General features: G+C 38.8%; 1 protein-coding gene across 7 annotated transcripts in view; it reads right to left on the reverse strand.

The window, feature by feature from the left end:
• PACSIN2 (protein kinase C and casein kinase substrate in neurons 2) overlaps positions 1-19,918 on the reverse strand; it is a 56,004-nt gene that overhangs the window by 21,110 nt on the left and 14,976 nt on the right. For 6 of the 7 annotated variants that reach the window (XM_064701713.1, XM_064701681.1, XM_064701675.1 and 3 more), the window contains exon 2: positions 6,765-6,875. In XM_064701713.1, the coding sequence (XP_064557783.1) occupies positions 6,765-6,824 (60 nt within the window). In that variant the 5' untranslated portion in view covers positions 6,825-6,875. Of the gene's footprint in view, positions 1-6,764; positions 6,876-19,560; positions 19,651-19,918 lie in introns of those variants that run through there. The other variant, XM_064701689.1, reaches the window with a different exon arrangement.

Below are 19,918 nucleotides of genomic sequence, written 5' to 3' on the forward strand. Positions count from 1 at the left end.
TTCCATCTAACCACGAGGAAAATTTCTTTCCAGCTACGTCAAACGGGAAGTTTCCAAACATTTCAACCAGCTTAAACATCTACAACCACTGTGTGGCTTTTATAAATAAGAATAATTATCTTGGTGCATAATTAGCACACACAGTCCAAGCACCTATGAGCATTATCTCTGAGTAAGTTTAAGTTTATGCATACAAATTCACCCTTGGTTACAAGAAAAATCCTGAGGAAGCTCTCAAACACACAAAATCTTAAGCCAAATACACCAGCAAAACAAACAGTAGCAATATAAATGAAAAATATTCCATTGCTCAAAGTTAGGAGGAGATTCAAAAAACAACTATGTGACAGGAATCTACTATTGCAGAATCCAAATATTTTTATCCAGAATGTTGAATTTGAGTCTTTTTTTGGTTGGTTGGGGTCTTTGTTTTGGGAAGGAGTTTTTTAGTTGTTTGTTTTGTTGGTTTTTTATGTAGTTAGGAAGGGGCAGGGGACAACGGCAATGCAAACAGACGCTAAATTTAATTCATCCATACCACACAGGGGATCAACTTCCACTTTGAGAGGTTGAAAGTCTTATATTGCTAATGGATTGTCAGCAAATCCTTCAGAATGCAACAAAAGCCCTGTGTTCAGCACTTCAGAATGCACACCAGGTCCTGTCCTCCAAGGGAATCACTCACAGGGCTAAAATAATCCCAGCTGCAGGTTTAGCAGCTGTTCAGTGACTATTTCTGTTTGGGTAAGTAGGTGTTTGAAACGCCCCTGCAATAAATGGGCTCCATGCTGCTGATGTTAGCAGAAAGTCAGGGAGATAAGGAAGCACAGAGTCTCTGAGGGACCTAGAGCTCATTTAAAGTAAGTGCCTGCACAGGCAGGGGAGCTGCTCCTTTTGATGTCTTACCTTGCAAGATATGCATACACTCCCACTTTGATCTCTAGGAACACTCACTCACTGGCTTTCTTACCCTCACAGGTATGTAACTGAACAAGAGCATTGGTCTCATCTGGCCCAAGGCATTTTTCTTTCAATAGATCCCTGATTGTGATTACCAGCATAAGGCTGGAGCTTAATAAACAGAAAGCAAACTTTATGATGCATTTTGTTAATTATTAATACACCAAATTCTTTCACAGACATTCCAAACTACTCCAGCAGGACAAGGCCAATAGGTCTCATGCCCACTTCTCATGTTTAACTAAAGCAACACAGTGTTGGAACTAACCAGTTTTTGGATGCAGAAAGTGCCCTAGATGATTATGATGCATTTACAGCAGTTATGCAAATGCTTAAACTCCATATGATAGCTGAGAAAGAAATAGAAAGGCTTTCAAACTGTATCTTTTCCACTTTCCCTTGGAAAACCTTCTGCCACCCTGCTTCAGGCAATCAGCAACAATCTCTGATTACCCAGAGCACAACATCCTTGTCAGCCAATCAAAACAGATGAAGGAATCCCTTCTTGGAGCATATCATCAAGATTCCTCAGTCTCTAGGATTTCCACACTCAGAGATAGTCATGAGCTTAACCAGACACATCAAGGTACATTGAGGCTTGACAGAAAAATAAATTAGGAGAGTGAAATTTCCATCTCTTAGGCAATTTAAGACACTTCTACAACTGAAACTTTGATGAAATTCTCCAGTGCCATTGTGGGAATTACCCTTCAGAAAGTCTTTTCTTAGCATTTTGCAATCCTTTGTTCTCTAAGCAAGCTATATTAAAACACATACAAAATTCTCAGACTTCTAAGGTACTTTTATGAACTAAACACCTAAAGAAATTAGAGAAGAAGAAAAGGATTTGTTCTACTGAAAAGGATTTGTCATCCTGCTAGAAGACAAAAAGCCTTAAAGTAGTATCTTGGTTTTACCAAATATGAAAAAAACACTTCCATTTAATTAGGAAGGCTGCTGCTATTTCTTTGGCACACTTAACAAACATGGATGATTCTGAAAGCCTGGTTTTTTTCACTCATATCAGCTGTTCTGATACAAGATACTACCCCTGCCTGAGCCTTGACCTACCCACATTTTTTGACTGCCAGATCTACAGTAAGCCATCACTATGAACACAAGTTCAAACAGCAACTTCTCCAATTCCCTTTCAACAAGACAGCAATTTCCCAACCACAAATCAGAACCTGATAACAATATCTATGTTGTAATAAAAACTACTAACCTTTAGAGGAAACAAGTTACTATTTGTATTGTATTTCCAGCACTGAACTTAATTCTAAGTGCCAGAACTGGAAATTTCCATGAACAGTATTGAAATAGCAACTTAATAAAAGAAGTTTAACAGATGAAGTAATCTGCATTGACCTGCTCCATGGACAGTCTGAGCATGTGCAGCCAGACAAGGTTAGAGTAGTAAATCTACTACCAGGCAACTACAGACTCCAGATTTACATTTTTTAGTAAGAAACCATAGCAAAGGCAGTGACATTTCAAAAAGAAACCAAAGCCTTCTAGAGTCAGCAAACTGATAGAGAACAAAGTGTTTCATGACCTAAAGACAATGAAATTTCTGTCAACAGCAATGGCAAAAGCTTTGAAGGTCACTTATCAACATTTTATTAGGTATAGTTCTCATCAGCTCAACAGAAAAACCAACTTTCTACAACTAAAATTGTTTTAGTTTCAACAGATATACAGTGAGCAAAAACCAGCTTTGACAGTCAGTTTTTCAGCTAGGTTCCACAGCCAGCCACCTCACTCTTTCCCAAATGCCTTTAAGAAAAAGATGGGCTTTGCAGCACAGTTCAAAGGTAAATAAATCTGAACTATTTTGGAGTGTGAGGGAACAAACTCGAAAGCTCACCCTGCCTGACTGACACTTCTGTGCCACAGCCAAGTTCAAATACATTCACTGCTTGCAGCTGTGGCACTAAAACATATCAAGGTGGCTTTTAACAAACTGCAAGCTGACTTTAAAAACAAAGAAAAAACGTACTGTGTCAAAAATCTTGAAAAACCTCTAACAGGAGTATAAATGTCAGAATCTGTAGTAACAAAACAACTTCCAAACTGATTAGGAGTTCTTTACTTCCTGTGACCTGAGGCATGAAGCACTCAGCTGGCACTCCAGAGGCACCACAGCTTTTCTAATCAAATCAAACAAAACACATTGATCAAAGATGTTTAACCTTTCTGAGAAAGATTAAGACCAGAATTCAAAGTTGCAGTCTTCAGAAACAAATCAACCAATTCAGAACATATAAAAAAGGATGGGTTTTAGACTAAATAGCAGTCAAATTTAGTTTGGATAGATGACTCCAAACCAGAAGTATCACGGGATGGCTTGGGTTGGAAGGGATGTTAAAGATCATCTAGTTCTACCCCCCTGCCATGGGCAGGGACACTATTCACTATCCCAGGTTGCTCAGAGCCCCATCCAGCCTGGCCTTGGACACTGCCAGGGATGGGGCAGCCACAGCTGCTCTGGGCACCCTGTGCCAGGGCCTCTCCACCCTCACGGGGAACAATTTCTTCCCAATATCCAATCTGAACCTGCTCTCTGTCAGTGTGAACCCATTCCCCCTTGTCCTGTCATTCCAGGCTCTTGTCAAGAGTCTCTCTCCTTTTTTCCTGTGGGCTCCCTTCAGACACTGCAAGGCCACAATCAGTTTTTCCTGCACCCTTCTCTTCTCCAGGCTCTGCACAACCCCAATTCCCTCAGCCTTTCCTCCCAGCAGAGCTGCTCCATCCCTCTGATCCCCTTGGTGTCCCTGCTCTGGCCTGGCTCCAGCAGCTCCCTGTCCTTGCTGTGCTGGGCCCAGGGCTGGATGCAGCCCTGCAGGGGGGCTCAGCAGAGAGGGGCACAGGGGCAGAATCCCCCCTGCCCTGCTGCCCTGGGGCTCTGGGTGCAGCCCAGCACAGGGGGGCTCTGCCTTGGGGCAGGGCCAGCTCTCACCCACAGCCCCCAGGTCCATCTGCCAGGGCTGCTCCCTCTGCTCATCCCCTGCCTGGATCCATCACACACAGGGATGTGCCCAAGACAGGGGCAGCACCAGCACTTGGTCTGGTTAAACCTCATGAGATTCCCATGGGCCAGGGCTGGAGCTTGTCCAGGTCCCTTTGGATTGTCACTGCACCCTCAGCTTGGTGCCATCTGCAAAGCTGCTGAGGGTGCCCTTGATCCCTCTGTGCCATTAATGAAGATATTAAGTACTGGTTCCAGTATGGACCCCTGAGGGACACCACTTGTAACCAATGTCCCTTGGGATTCTGAGCCACTGATTGCTTCTCTCAGGATGCAACCACCCAACTAATTCCTTTTCCATCCAGCAATCCTCTCACAGAATCCACGTCTCCCCAACCTGGAGAGAAGGACGGTGTGGGGGCCCATGCCAAAGGCTTTACAGCAATCCACACAAATGACACCTGTACCCTTTCTCTTGCCCACTGATGGAGCTGCTTCATTGGAAAATGCCACAAGGTTGGTCATGCAAGATTTGCCCTTGGTTGTCTCAAATCACCTCCCTGTCCTCCTTGTGCCTTATCAGAGCTTCTAAGAGTCTGTCCTATGAACTTCCCAGGCACAGAGGTGAGTTTGACAGGTCAGTAGTTACCAGAGTCCTCTTTCTTACCCCTTTTAAAGCCAGGTACAATGTTTCACTCCTTCCTGTCACCTGGAATTTCACCTGATTGCCATAGCTTTCCAAGCACCATTGTAACAAGAACAATCTTTGTGGTTATACATCCAAAAAGAGAAAGCACAGAAAAATCTATAAAGAAACCAACTGATTGCTATCCAGAAGTCTAACATTTCCTTATCCTAGGATAAAGAAAGGTATAAATATCCTAGGATAAAGAAAGGTATGCTCATGCACTATACATTAGTCTACTCACATTGCTTATGAAACAGACTGCAGTCCTGACTTTTTGGAAAGAATACACAGACAAGTCCAAGGAAACAGTAAGTAGTAGTATTTACAAAATTATGTAAAATAAGTCACCAATAGCACAAACACAAATAAGCCACCTATAATAAGCATCAAATACATTTAAACAAACCTTCATGAAGGCCCTCATTTAAGGTAATTGCCATTTCTGATCATCCTTTATCTGATTTAATTCTTTGAGTTCAAATTTGTCCAAACATAACCATCCTAGTTTGGAGAAAATTTCATTCTTATTCACTCAGCTTTTATTCTTCCAGACATAATTATCTGATGGAAGACAACAGCTTGGTACAGAACAGCCAGCCAGAAATCATGTTCTACTGCCAAGTATACGATGCACAACACACATCAAAATATCCCAACACACATCAAAATATCCCTCCAGAATTCTTTTTTCCTGCCTGCCTCCTCATTTTATTTTGAAACACTTCTAGCAAGCAAGCCTGCTCAGAAGTTGCCTCAGCATCAAACAAACCACCCAGTAAAACTGAGGTTGGAAGGACCCTCTGGAGATCAGGTAGCCCAATCCCCTGCTCAAAGCAGGTGTGATAGCTCAGGTTGTTCAGGATCACAGCCAGTTGAGAGACACCTCCAAGAGCAGTAGTTCTCAGGGTTCTTCCTTCTACCCCTCTTAAAGCCAGGTACAATGTTTCACTCTTTCCTGTCACCTGGAATTTCACCTGATTGCCATGACTTTCCAATTATCATTTTAACAAGAACAATCTTTGTGGTTATACATCAAATGGTCTCACAGCCTGTCTGCAGCCATCCTACAGAGCACTCCTACAACAAAAAGGGTCAAGGCTTAAAATACAGTGACTTTAAAAGAATTTCTTTATAAATAAGACAGATATATTTAACATAATAGTAATCATCTCCTCAAAAAACTGTACTCAACAGGTCCTCACTAGCATTAGGCCTTTTAGAAAATATACTGAAAAAACATGGGAGATCTGCATCAAAATGTAATATGCTGTCACCACAAACAGCACAGTTCAGCAGTCTAGAAAAGCTTACATTTCAAAGGAAGTACAATATCAGGTCACCAAAATCAAGCTGTGTAACATAGGTCCCTGGTAAATTCAGACAGGTTCCCCCAAGCCATTTTCATGTTTGTTATAGTTCAAACTAAAAAGAGCTCCCTCTCAAATGGCAGAAGTTTGTCCTACTGAATACAGCTAATTTGGACAGTGTACTTACCTCCAATTGTGTCAGTATTGACACTGCCAAACTTTTCTTTTTACTCAAAGACTTGTTTTTGTAAAAATATTTCTGCTTTATGAATTTTCCTTTCTTCAGGGCTTAAATTATCACAGCATCTGAAAGTCTCTGTCAGATTGGGGCAGTACAAATTGCTGATATTACAAAGTACTTCATATTATCTTTCTGCATGTATGCTTTTACACTGAGATAAGAATATCTTGTCTCAAGAAAGTTTATATTTTTATCTAGATACAAAGAGAAGACAGGCAGTACATCCACACAGTATCTTTCTTTTGTAATTTATGTACATTTACAGTAGCTTGGAACAGTTACTTCAGATTTAACACTGATTATTTTAAAAGCTACTCACATAAGGCCTTCCTTGACAATAAAAACTGACAAAGGTTGAATTATAAATTCCATACCATACCCAAGTGGATGATCCTCAAGTCTGTGCCCATTAAAGCCCTCAAAAGAAACAGGTCAAAATCCAAAAGGTAATTTTAACTCTGAAGGCTATTTCTACAGATCACAATAACCAATGTGTCGTGTATTGCAGCTCTCTCCACAACTTACAGTGCACAAAAATCAGATCTTCTACAATACAAGTAAAAAATAAAACCAAAATATTGAACAGAACATTTGGATTACCTCCCAGAAGCTATCACTAGAAACTTCTACTCCAACGGAATCATCGTATGAGCCAGACATTGTTATGTATGAAGAGCTTGTAAGTATTCAGAGCTTAAACACCTTCAGAATCTGTAAAAAAAAGAAAAAATATTATGAGCATTATTAATGGAGTTTTGAAGTTATGAAAAAAATTGTCTTAAGCAACTTCATTCAGTATTTTGATATCTAGAGATGCCAAATAAAAAGAGGTAACCACACAGGGCATTTTGGAACAGAAAACTTCTACCCCACAGTTTGTAGCTCTTATCCTGACATTGGTTGTCCAGAAAACACTCAATGCGTCTGCTTATATCACATTTCACTAGACTCTTGAGTTCATTTAATGATAAAATATAATTTAATGATATTTTATTTAATGATAAAATTTCCTATCATAACTAAAAGAAAAGATTGAGCAGTGAGATGCTTACTCATTAACTACTCCACAATCAAAGCATTCCTACAAGACAATCAGCTGACCTTTGCTTCTGCAACAGTAACCTGCACTGAGTCCTATTCCTTTTCCACTGGAAATCTGTTATACAACAAAACCCACCGAAAATATTTAAGGCCAAAATTTGTTGATTTAAAGAAAAATAAACGTCTTCTTGTCATTGTTCTATTTTAGCAAAACAAACAAACAGAAAACCCATCAGCTCCAAATTCTGAGCTTTATTAGAAATAAGTCATTGCTTTAACAATTCAGGCATTTTGACTTTTATCGACACAGCTGCAGTGAAGAAAAATATCCTCATTGAAGCAGATGACTTTATGAATGACTGGGCATGAAAAAGGTTAGGGTTACCCTAAGCTAACATGTAAGATTAACATCAAAAACTTTACTGAGACAAAAATCCAGGCACTTGCATTCACAAATGCAGTTTGTGGGCTGGAGACCAAGAGGTAGGAGAGAAAGGAAACAGCTGCCTCCCAAAACACACACACAAATCCCTCTCTGATCTCTGCAGATATTTCACCAGGTTCCCCTGTTTGGATGTCTGCTGACAAGTTTATCTTTAATACTACCAGGGATATATGCAGGTAAATAGATTTTATCCACCCCTTGGTGGATAAATACTTTTACCAGTAGTCTGTAAGTTGAAGCTCCCTCTCTTTTTTTTTTGTCTTGTCAATCTTGCTTCCCCTAAAGTACCATGGCCCCTCCAAAAGGGGGCTGAAAACATCTCCGAATCTGACCTTGCTGCCCAGTGGTTATGACAGGCTGCTGAGAGAAACAGCACTGAAAGCCTCCCAGGCAAGGAGAATTCAACACTAAATTAGCATTTCTGGGATACACTGAGAATAACCATGCCATAAGGGTAGGCACTTGTCCACAACAAAACCCAGCTACTGAAACAAAATAGTTCTTTGGACAGTTGCAGCACAAACATAACAAAATACTCTGGCTGGGAAGACAAGATGTTTCTCCTTATCAGTTTTTCACCCAATTCATTTATGTAATGCAATTCACAAAAAGCTTACATAACCTTAACGCTGAATATGGAACTAAAAACCACAACAGGAACATCAATTGTTGGAATTCTATTTTTAAAAGACAGCCAAAATATATTAAGGGTTCTACAAAACGGCAAACTAGAAAGGAATATCATATAGAGGCAAATTATTTTTACATATTAGTATAACAATCTTTAATTACGTTATTAGTAATTACAAAAAAAAACAGCTTTTCCACCTGTGCTTTTACTGAGTCAAGAGGGAAAAGTCTAAACACTATGCAATTGTCAGTTTCTCTAGCAGCACACCTTTACATGGAATGTGTTCTTTCCAGATAAATTTTATCCCTTGCAATTTTTACAATACATTGAAGAAAGCACAGATTACATCTGTGATAACACAAGTGTATTTTTCCACATCCTTTTTAGACAGCTATAAAGCAGTATAAGGAGGAAACCAAACTGCAGTAAGCTTGCAACTAGCTGGACCAATTCATAAGAATGGTTTAAAATTAAACAGCTGGGCATGCCATGCAGAACGAGGCAGGAATGAGGTTCCGAAGGTTGTTGGGAAGGGTGAGCGAAGTTTTTCTCCTCTACAGCGAGATCTTTCAACCAAAGTGTTCACTGCCTTTTGGAAGAGATCTGTCTAACAGCTGCAGAGTTCAGCAACTTGGAAAAAGGAAGTCTGAAGTATAAACTTAAAGTTTCAGCCCATCCCAAGCAGTCATCCATCCCACTCTGCCGAACCACACTAGCAGTATTTTTTCCCTCCAACTACAGATAAAAAAGACAATGAAAATGTTCTGAAGTAACAATACAGCATCCACTTACCTTTAACAAAATAGCTTAAACTATATCATTCCTATAAATTTACTCTGAAAAGTTACATGGAAAGACTGAAAAAGTTCAACACAGCAACATTTTCTTAAATGAAGGAACAGGTTGTGGTGACTGGGTTTTAAAAAAACCCTTTTATTCCTCCTCAACTAGAACTACATAATACATGGAGTTATCCTTTTTTTCCATAGAAGCATTAAAACGATCAGCACTCAGGAAATACTGATGGAATTAAGGTTTTAATGTGCCAAATACTATGCTGTGAGAAAGTATGAGCAAGCGTATTTAGGGAAACATTGCGAAGTCATAGCAACAACTGGTACAGAAAAACACTGTTTTTACAGCCCTACTTAAAAATAAACTGTATACTGAGATAGGAACATTAAGTGGTATGAGTCATGCTACCCTCAGAAAACAAAATTATTACAGAAGCCAGCCCTTTAGCAATTTTTCGTCAGGGTTTGGTCCTCCTATCCTCCAAGTGAATTTGCAGAGGTTTCACAAGTAAAGTTCACTACACTTTTTTTTTTTTTTGCAGGGTCTTCCATTTTACTATAAAAGAAAACCTATGAACAACTACAGATGTCACATAAAATCTAGAAAATTCAGATGGATACACCAAGAAAGATGAGTTCTGCACAGATTCTCCACAAGATTCCCCTGCATAGACAGAGCTGGGGGTTCTTTGGCCAGCTGGATTGCAGCAGAACCAATAAGTCCATAGAAAGCACAGTGCCCACACCCACTTCCTATATTCTCACAACAGTTTGGCTTCATCCACTCTCTTTCTCCTCATTCCACAACTCCAGGCACATCTCTTCAGCACCTTTTCCTTGTCCCCCAGCTGCTAAGCAAACAGTAGCACAGTGCTGTGGCCATCAAAAAAAGCAGCCTAGAGAAAGCCTTACCGTTCAGAGCCCCTGCTGCCTTTTGTCACAAGCACACTTTTGCCACAAGAGCTTATACAGGCTAAAAATAAGCCACAAAGTCCAAGTGCAGAAAGTAACTCCATCCTAAACAGCACATACTGTAATAGCTACGGAAATGATGCAAACAAACAAGGCTCCAGTTTCTTGGCCCTGACTTTTAAGCAATTCTTGTAAATTAGGATACATTGATCTTTGCCACAAGGAAATGGACCTCAATAAATAAATGTGGCTTTTTGTTTTTAAGCTTCCTCTCAGGGAACATTCTAGCCATGCTTTACACTGCAGACCTTGAATTTCTTCCTCACTGCCAGTGCCCCACTGTGTGAAAAGAAGTGCTATAAACATCCTGAGGGCTTAACACACAAGGATTTTAGAAAATATTAACTAATAACGAGCAAGCAGACCTTCACACCACACACAAAAGAAGCTGAACACAAGATACTGCCTCTGTTCTCAAGAAGTTGGTTTTGATATTACTTTGAAAGCAATTTGCAAAATTCCTAGCTTTGCTCATGTTGAAATAATTGGGGGGTTTTTCGGTGCAATAAATGCACACTGTTAAGAAGCTAAAATAATGCAGTGAATCTCAAAATTTCTCTTAAGGCATTTTTTAAAAGGAAGATGGGAAAAAGCTTTTAAAGAAATCCTTCAGTTAAACTCCCTCAGGCTTTTAATAACAAATAGCTTTGATGAACTCTTACTGTGAAACAGGTAGGGTTAGTTAAAGTGAGATTTTAACATTCTGACTTCTTTTGGAAGATGATGTTTATTTTGAAAATACATTTCACTATACTCAAAAAGACAGCATTAAAAAAAATCTAATTACAGTCCCATGTACAATAGGCTGCTTTACAGCATCACTAAACTGTGGCCCTAGGTGACAAACTGGTGCACAACACAGAAACATCTCAGAGTGACACAATCTTCCAAGCATGATCAGCACAGGTTGCTCACAGCTTTCATACAGATGGATCTTGAAAACCACCAGGGATGGAGATAGCACAACCTCTCTGTGCAACCTATTCCAGTGATTAACTACCCTCAGGACACAGAAGGAAAAAAATGAATCCATACTTAGAAAACCAAATGGTATTGCCATGCATTTTCTCCAAGGACTCTAGAGATGCAAGCTGAGACAGAGATGGTCTACCAGCCTCTAGAAGGGAAAAGCACCTGGTCAACATTACCTTTTAAACTTATTTTTGGAATGACAGCATTTGTTGCCATGGATCTGACTCATCAAGATTCCAAGTTTCATGACTAAGGAGTGAATTACTTATGTATATGTATGACTCAACTTCAATTAGCTGCTCCTAAGAACTTTCAGCTATAATATTTTTCATTATTATTCACTGAAGTCTTAGGTTTTGTTCCACACAGAAGGAAACAAGACTTCCTTGTACAGAAATAAATACAATCTATGCTTTAAGTGTGAACTACTGTGGTTTGCTACCAAGTGTACCTACCATGAATATGCCCAACTGCATTCTCTGGTTAAATAAGGCAATTTAGATCTTGCTTTCTTTTCTATTTTGTCCAAAGAACTTGCTCTATAAGAGTTCTCAATTTCTTCAAGGTTGGAAACTGTTTACTGTTTACACAGAAAAAAGTGACATAACTTCTTTAGCAACATTGTGAAATCATGTAACAAAAGCTGTTAAGAATCACAGCTACTGACACTGTAAAGTCCATGAATTAATATGAAAAGTAAATACAGGAAAAAAGAATGGTTTGGTTTACACATTCAAGTGACACCACAAAACTCCAGCCCCTGGGTGAAGGGAAGAAATGCATCAAACCATGATTAATCACTGCTACTCAATGCTGTGAAGTCTTCTAATTGCAATCAGTAGGCATGACTGCATTTTATAAACAGAAGTTAGGCCTTAGATTTTCAAAGGTAGAGTCTCAAATTGATGGTTTGGGCCTAGCTCTTCTTCAATCTATAAAACAGGCAGAATAGCACCCTCCTCCACAGGGATTTAAGATAATCCCTTAGTCTCCATCGAGAAAACAACTACAGCAACAAACACTAGAGAAAAGTCCATAAAAGGAAATTGAAACACTGTTTCTTGGGGAATTCAGCCACTATGTTATAGTTGGCAGAGCCATGCACCAAATGATTTTTGGAAAGAAGTTGACAGCAACCTATTCGGTGAACCGTGAGCACTAAAGGAAGGAATCTAGGAAATGCATGCTGTTACAGACTCTGCAAGCTTATTTCCTACCAGGCACACTCCTCTGAGACTCAGAGCAATGTTTATTCCTAGATTTGCTAGTTTGGGTAACTGAATAATTTGCCACCTAGACATTTTTCAGTTAGCAAATAACATAAAATGACATTAAATAACAAAAAGCTATCAGTTCATAGTCGTCATTCATAACCCTGAGTAACATAACCCTCTGCACTTCTCAATTAAGGAAATCCTGAGTTTTACGTTGCTTGGTCCACAACAACCTCCTTGGTATTGGATTATATTTGCCCATGCCCACGTCTGTTAAATGCTGAATGTGAAACCACTGAAAGCAGCACACATTCACTGCCCCAAATATACAGGCCATGAACACACATTCGAGCCATAGTTTCAGCATACATCAGAAGATCACTAAAGAGAGTAAACTTCTATGATAATTACCACATGTAAAAAAATCCCCCACAACTCTAGAGAGGAGACAGGCTCTAAAATTAAACTCTTCAGGCACATTAACACTGTGAGATGCAATCTTACAGCAGATACATTTCACGATGCATAATAAAAGGAGTAAAAACAGCCATTTTGGTCCTTATGGATTATTTTATTAAATAAATGAAACTTGAAATTACTGATCAAACTACTGGAAAAACACACAGCACAGAAGTATACCTGAAACATGAGGCAACAACCCAACATTCTCAAGAAGACTCTTTAGCCTGCACACTGTGTTTCACCCCTGTAAAAGAAAACCTTGCTCTCACACTCCAAAGCAGACTGGCAGAGCCCTGGAGTGAGCAGCTCTTATCTCCTGTCCTCCCTCCCCATAATTAGTGGCCAGACATGCTGGTTAGACATGCTGCTGTTACACACGCTGGTTTTTTGCACATTCATGACCTAACCATCCCTAAGAGCTCCCACATGCTGCCAGCAGAGCCTCCCTCTGCATTTTTCCAATTAACCAGGAGATACCTTAAATAGCAACACTGACTTTGGGGAAAAATTATTTTTTATTCTCAGCTTGACAAGCCAATGCGTGTAGGTGTATTATTTTAATTGTGCAATTTTTGTTCTAACCAGGGAAGCTATTAATTGCCTTCAGACGTTTTGCAGGTTTTTATTTAAAGTTAGACACTGACCACAGAAATTATTAACACTGCAAAATACATGCTTTAAATGGCATAGGTATACCAGCTAAGATGCAAAGTTGATGAAGTGATGTGGGGAGCTTTAAAATATTTGCATCTATTTAAAACAATTCTTAACATTTTCAGACTATACTTTTTTTTTTAATCTGGAAGTATGAGGGAAAAATCCACATTAATGTTTTCTTCACTGCAAGGAAAAAAGTGCATAAAACTTGGTTTTGAGTAAATGTTACTGCCAGAAAACCAGTAGAAGAACTCAGGATTGTTTGTCAATTAAAATAATATTTAAAAATATTCTTTGATTTTTCAAATCAGAGGTTTCCTACTGTTTAGGATCAAGTGATTAAAATGATAACATGCAGGAAGAAGTTTAATTTAATCACAGGTCTTCATCCTTTCAGAATGTTCACTTTTGTAACGCCTGTGATATCACAAACTAATTTATATGTACTGTCAGTCTCCCAAAACTAAATTAACCATAATATCTTACCATCCCTCCTAAATAAATAAAATTGACATAAATATGCTTGAGCATTTGTTTCAAAAAAAGCACAAAGGCAGCAAAAGACCACGTCTTCAACTTGCAAATTACATTTTGTAAGCATTTAATTAGCAAGACATCTTTAACTGTTTAGATACTTTTAAAAATAAATAATTGACCCTTTAACCGACCCTTTAATTCCCTAATCTAGTGGAATGAGATGGCTTGCTATATACACTCATAACAAAAATTTATTTTTGTAAAATATCAAGGGAAATGTCTAAAACATATATTTCATATTTAGTTTCAGTAGAATTTTACAACAGTGCAAAAACAAGGAGAGTGCAGAGCAGGATATTGATGGATTCTCCAGGAGAGGAGCCATGAAACAGCATTTCCAGCTGCACTGACAAAACAGTTGCAGAGAGCAGTGACACACACACAACTGCTCTAAAATGGCCTATAATTAATAAGCAAAATAGAACATTAAAAGAAGCACTGCCTCAGACATCAAAACTTACTTATGTGACCACCCAACATGAACACTGCTCTGCTTCAAAACAGAAACCTCACAAAAGGACATAAATAAAAAGCAATACAACAACCATTCTAGAAATGGATGTGTGTTGTGGACAGCAGGCTGTATGAGCTCAGAGCCATCAGTTCAAATATGATTAACACACTCCCTTACATTCAAGCAAACATTACAAATCATCACATTCAGCCAAAAATACTTTTGTATTGGCTGTGACACAGTAGAGTACATTTTGTAGGAAAAAGCAACTATGGCAGTTGTTTGGAAAGTCATTCCACATTCTGTTTACAAGCTATTTACCTCAAAAGGCACGCCTTAGTTCCCTTGTATTTTTTCCAGCTATGGAGCTGGGCAGCATAACTGCACAGATAACCACAGTACCTGCACAGCACTGCCCAACCTCTATTTCCACACACACAATTCTCTCATCAGCGTGTACTTTAGCACTTCCTGTGGGCTGATGGAAACCTTGTAGCTCAAGCTAATGTCTCTCCTCCCCCCTCCACACTGCAGCACTCAAAATAACACAGGGTTTTCAGTCATCATATGGTTCTGTATAGCTGCAAAGTTGAATATTTGGTGTACTATAACCTTTAGGTAAGATCATGGGTGGTCCATTTTAAAGGGAAGTATTTTTAATCATACAACTGGCTTCAGTGGAAGAGTGTGTTTTTAAATATTTCAGTGAAACACGCAGGCACACTTTGCAGATGCGTCACTTAGGAAACAGATGTGTTGTTTCAAAAGCTGTACTTTTCCATCTCAGGAAATAGAAAACTGTAGTATTAATTAATGAAGTACTGACATGCATTGAATAGAAGTATATCTAAATCCCTAAATGAAGGGGAAACAGGGCAGTCTTCCTGAGTCTGAAGGTTGCACTGAGGAGATAAGTTTCTTTACTTGAGGAAAGAACCAATTCAGATACCTCACCTGAACCAAATTCAGCCTGGTCTTTAACACAGACTTGTTTCCAAAGCCTAAATCACTGTTAGAAACTACATCTGTGCATTAACAGCATGCCAGAATACTCCATTTTCTGCTTATCTTAGAGAGACACAGATGACTATGATTGGCTAAAACTAGCAAGGCTGATTGGGGCAGGAGAACCTGCATAGGTGAACCCATGAAAATCTGTGAACTCTTCAAGTACTAGTGAATTTTTCTGTCACTTTTTGGAGAAATAAATAAAAGGAAAAGTGATGATATCCTTACCATGGATAAAGAGAAAACACAAAGAATAACAGACCTTCCTATAGAGTGTTTCAGAAAGACATTGCTGAAGGTGAAAGAGAAGACCCCCAAACAGTAAAATAACAGACCACAATGTGCTCATGTTATACTTGACATAAACAGTACAGAGACATCACATTTCCACACAAAACTCCTTGGAGCTGAATGGATTGTTCTCTAGTAAGCAAACCCAGCAATTTTCTAAGCTAGATCCTCAACATAAGTAGCCTATAACACCAGAAATTAATTGCTAGTATAGCTTTTGCTCAAGGAACAGCCAAAGCTGGCAAAGAACTGTACCCCAGGACTTGTACCCTAAAGCAGAAATTAAATGACCACTTCCATAACTGTTGGCCCACATCAAAGCTGGGAAAAGGCTTTAAACAGTAGTTTCCATAATTACCAATTTTTTTCTGCAGGCATTATCCCCCTCACTGCCACAGCCATGCTGACAAAAAGCAGGTCAAATCATCATGCAACATTCTTTGACTCTCAAAATACATTAAAGGGTAGTTCAGCATTTGGGGAAAACACTATCAATGTAAAAATTGCTAAAGAAGATGGCCTTACAACTTAAAAGCAACATTTTCAGCTGTGACAGTCATCAGATTATGCATCATTTCATCAATTTCATTTTTGGAACTGATACAAAATGTACAGACCTCTTCAGAATACAATTCGTAAATGCAGAAAGAAAACAACCACAGGCACATTTAACTTCAGCTATCCTTCTTTACAGTAAGTTAAATAAGTAATTATTCATTTAGGAACAATAAAAGATCTGTTCAAGTGTTTAAAATCAATGCTATACTGTAACAACACAAAAGAGCATGTGACTGTATTCCATATTTAAGATTAAATAAGATTAATTCAGATTTTAAAGCAAACTGAATGCAGCTTTGAAAGAACTATTAGGAGAATTTAAATTGCTTGGTGTGGATGCCATGGGACAGAGAGAGAGCAACGGCAAGCGTTTCTCACAGTGGCTTGTGAGGAGTTTTAGCAAAGATGTGATGACTTGTTGACTACAAACAATTTGCAGGTGGTGGTTTTGTACTTGATTTTTCTGTTCCTCTCAAGGACAGTGCGTGAGCAAGATGTTTCTGTTGGTCAGCCAACAGAACAGAACTGATCGCACCACTCTATAAAAACCGAGCGGTTCTTTGAATAAAGCTGTGATGATCCTGCCTCTCGCCTGCTCCTGCCCCAACACCGGTGCAAGAGCTTGGCTGTGTTCAAGCTGGAGAGAAGGTTACTCAATACTTAGTTTCATTAACATGGTCAATGACAAAAGAAACTCTTGAATTCTATTTAAACAGAGTTTCAGCTCAGTGAATCTGAGGTAAACTTTAGGCAGGTCTTCTCATGTTTCTAGGCAATTAAATTTTCTGGTCCTGAAATGGTAATTACTGTAACAAGGTCAGAAGACCTTTATTTACAACTTAGTAATCTATAAAACATGAGCTGCTGACTTAGTAGAATTAAACATTCCCTAAAACATGTAATTTTTTTTTTTTTTTGGTAATAAATATAATGAACTGGCTCCTTACCATGTACTAAACTCATTGGTCTAAGCTACCTGGAAGTATCATACTTAAATATTAGGATCAGAGATCATATTTTATGGCCTTCCTTGTACATGCAATTTGACAAGCAAAGAGAGAAAGAGGGGGTTGTTTTGGTTTGTTTGGGGTTTTTTAAAAACACATACAGTACACTTTCCACCTACTTTAACCCTAATGCAACTGAAAAATCAAGAGTTTTCAGTGTGCAAAACAAGGAGCTGCTTTAAAAGAGGCACATGAGATCCAGGTTAGGCAAGGGACAAGGTGAGAGTTTTTCTTTTCACTAATCTTATTAAGGGTTTAGAAAAGAAAGCACAGCAGAGCAGCCAGGCTTCCCCATGATTTTCAGCAATCTGAATACAAGTTATGGGACTTTACACAGCTCTCATACACACAAATCACTCAAATGTAGAATCCCTAAACATAAGAATGTGAAATGAATGCTTACATTTGGTCAACTAACCTCACAAAAAGTAGTCTTTTCTACCCTGCTGCCACTTTTCAGGAAAAGGAAAGCTTTTTATGTCATTTTAAATTAATGCTTGACCAAAGTACAAGTAGGTCAGCCATCGACTCTGCAACCTAAATTGGACTGAAGTTCAAGGAAAGTGGGACAAGAGGCCCCACGAGCTGACAGTTCTTGCTCACACCATCACCACTGTGTTTTTGCAGTTAATAAACCTGTGCCATCACTGACTGGAGCACTGGAACAGCAGCATGTAACCTGCATATGGGAAACAATCAGAAGACAGAAAAAAGAAAGGTAGATAACCCCAACCAAGTTCAATTTAGTGCTCTCTCAAGGGCAGAGTCTGAAAAACCCTGCTGTTGAAAATTCAAGCACACAAGACTAATATCAAATAAGACTAAAGTTGATCACAGTATTGAAACAAAGTCTTAGTAAAAGCAGGAATTGCACAACCGCCTTTTTTGTCATATATGCTGCTAACTTCAGCATTTTACATGGTTACACAAGGATTCTCAATCAATTGCTACTAAAGGTACAATAACACACCTTCTTTTTCTTTTAGAAGTTAACTCATACGTCAGTAACACCCACACTCACAGCTGAGAAAGCAGGCACAAATAGCTTCAGAATAAAGTGATCAAATTTCTTAAGCTATTTCGTTTACTGCAAATCATTCTACACATGATCACAAAACTGCTTAATGTTAGACTCCAGAAAGTCTGGAGTCATTACATTCAAATGCAACATCATCTTTTAAGTGAAAATAGAATTCAGTTGGTATTTTTGCAGGATGCATAATATCATGAAGCAATCTCAATAGACCAAAGTCAGTATCATGTAATAAAATCATTCTGAATTACAATATCCAGCTTGTACATGCTCAAAAGGAAGAGCTTGAGCTGGATTTCTAATATGTACTTTGTGCATAAACCATATATGTAATGGTCTATATGCATACAAATATATAAACCCATACATAAACTAGAGTTTTAGCCTAGAACTGCTTAACACACTGAGATTTCCAGCCATTTTATAAAAGGCACTACCAGGTCCATGTCCAAGGGATTTCAGTAACTATCACTAGCAAGTGATCTCGTGCTTCTGAGTTCAGCTTGAATGTCTCACTCGATTCCATCCCACATTTGCCTCCCAAGGTTAGCATTTGAGCTGACAGCTGGGATATCCCCAGGGCCTGGCCAAGGCCAGGGTGGAGTGACAATGCACACAGACAGAACTGCACCAGGACACGGTGGGCAGGGCTCTGTGTCCCTGCTCACAATAATATCTCAGCCAGTGCTCTATTAAATACTTTGTGGTTACTGAAATGAGTCACCTGTCCACATATGACTGCCACTATAAAGCTGTATCTCCACATGGCTTGTCAGTTAAGAGGCTGAGCAGCAAAGGAATCAAAAAAAGGATTAAATGATTCAACAGCTGAAACAGCTGCAAGATGAAAGCTTCAATTATAGAAAAATACCTTTCAAGTTTAACTGAAAATAAGATTCCTATTTCCCCAAGAATAAGAAAACCAAGTGATGTGCTTATTCAATTAATAATAAATTCCACATTGAACTCTCTTTATCTTATGGTAGAATAAAATAGATATATAAGACTTGGAAATACTGCAGGGAAAAGCATTAGACAATTAAGAGAACATGACTGAAATTGCATATAGAAAAATATTATTTATAGTATTTTACAAGCAGCACATATGATGCTTTTCATAATCACACTCTTTAGCGTCACAATTCAAGTCAAGAGCATTTCAGCTGAGAACACCTGTGAAACTCAAGTACAGACACTTCTCACTTCTGGTTCTGAAGGCTTAAAGCCTTTATATATAAACATTGTGAGAAAAAGTAGGTCCACCTCCAGGAAATCTCCTAAACCCACAAAGCTAATGCCCCCTCTAGTAATAAACAGTACCCATGGTAACTCCTTGGTCACTTCAAGCTTTCTGGAGAAGGTGAGAAGTTTCTCAAACCCACCAAGAGAATCCCTCCAGTAACTCCAGTCATGAGCTCATTAACACTTGTTCCTAATAAAGGCAGCACAACAGCTGAAGAGTCAGGGTCACAAGGAACCTTCACACAATCATGGCTCAGACCACAGCTGTTTCAAAGTTGTTTTGTCCTTACTCCTAAAGCTTAAGGGTAGAGAGCACATGAAAGAACAACTGTAAAAAATATTTTTAACATATACTTTGGAGTATCTACTAAGGATATTGCAGAACAGGCAAAGTCATGTTTAAGACAGATGTGTAATTTAAAAAGAGAAGACTAAA

Source organism: Zonotrichia leucophrys, chromosome 1A (assembly GCF_028769735.1).
Source record: "Zonotrichia leucophrys gambelii isolate GWCS_2022_RI chromosome 1A, RI_Zleu_2.0, whole genome shotgun sequence".
In the NCBI taxonomy this organism is placed as follows: domain Eukaryota; kingdom Metazoa; phylum Chordata; class Aves; order Passeriformes; family Passerellidae; genus Zonotrichia; species Zonotrichia leucophrys.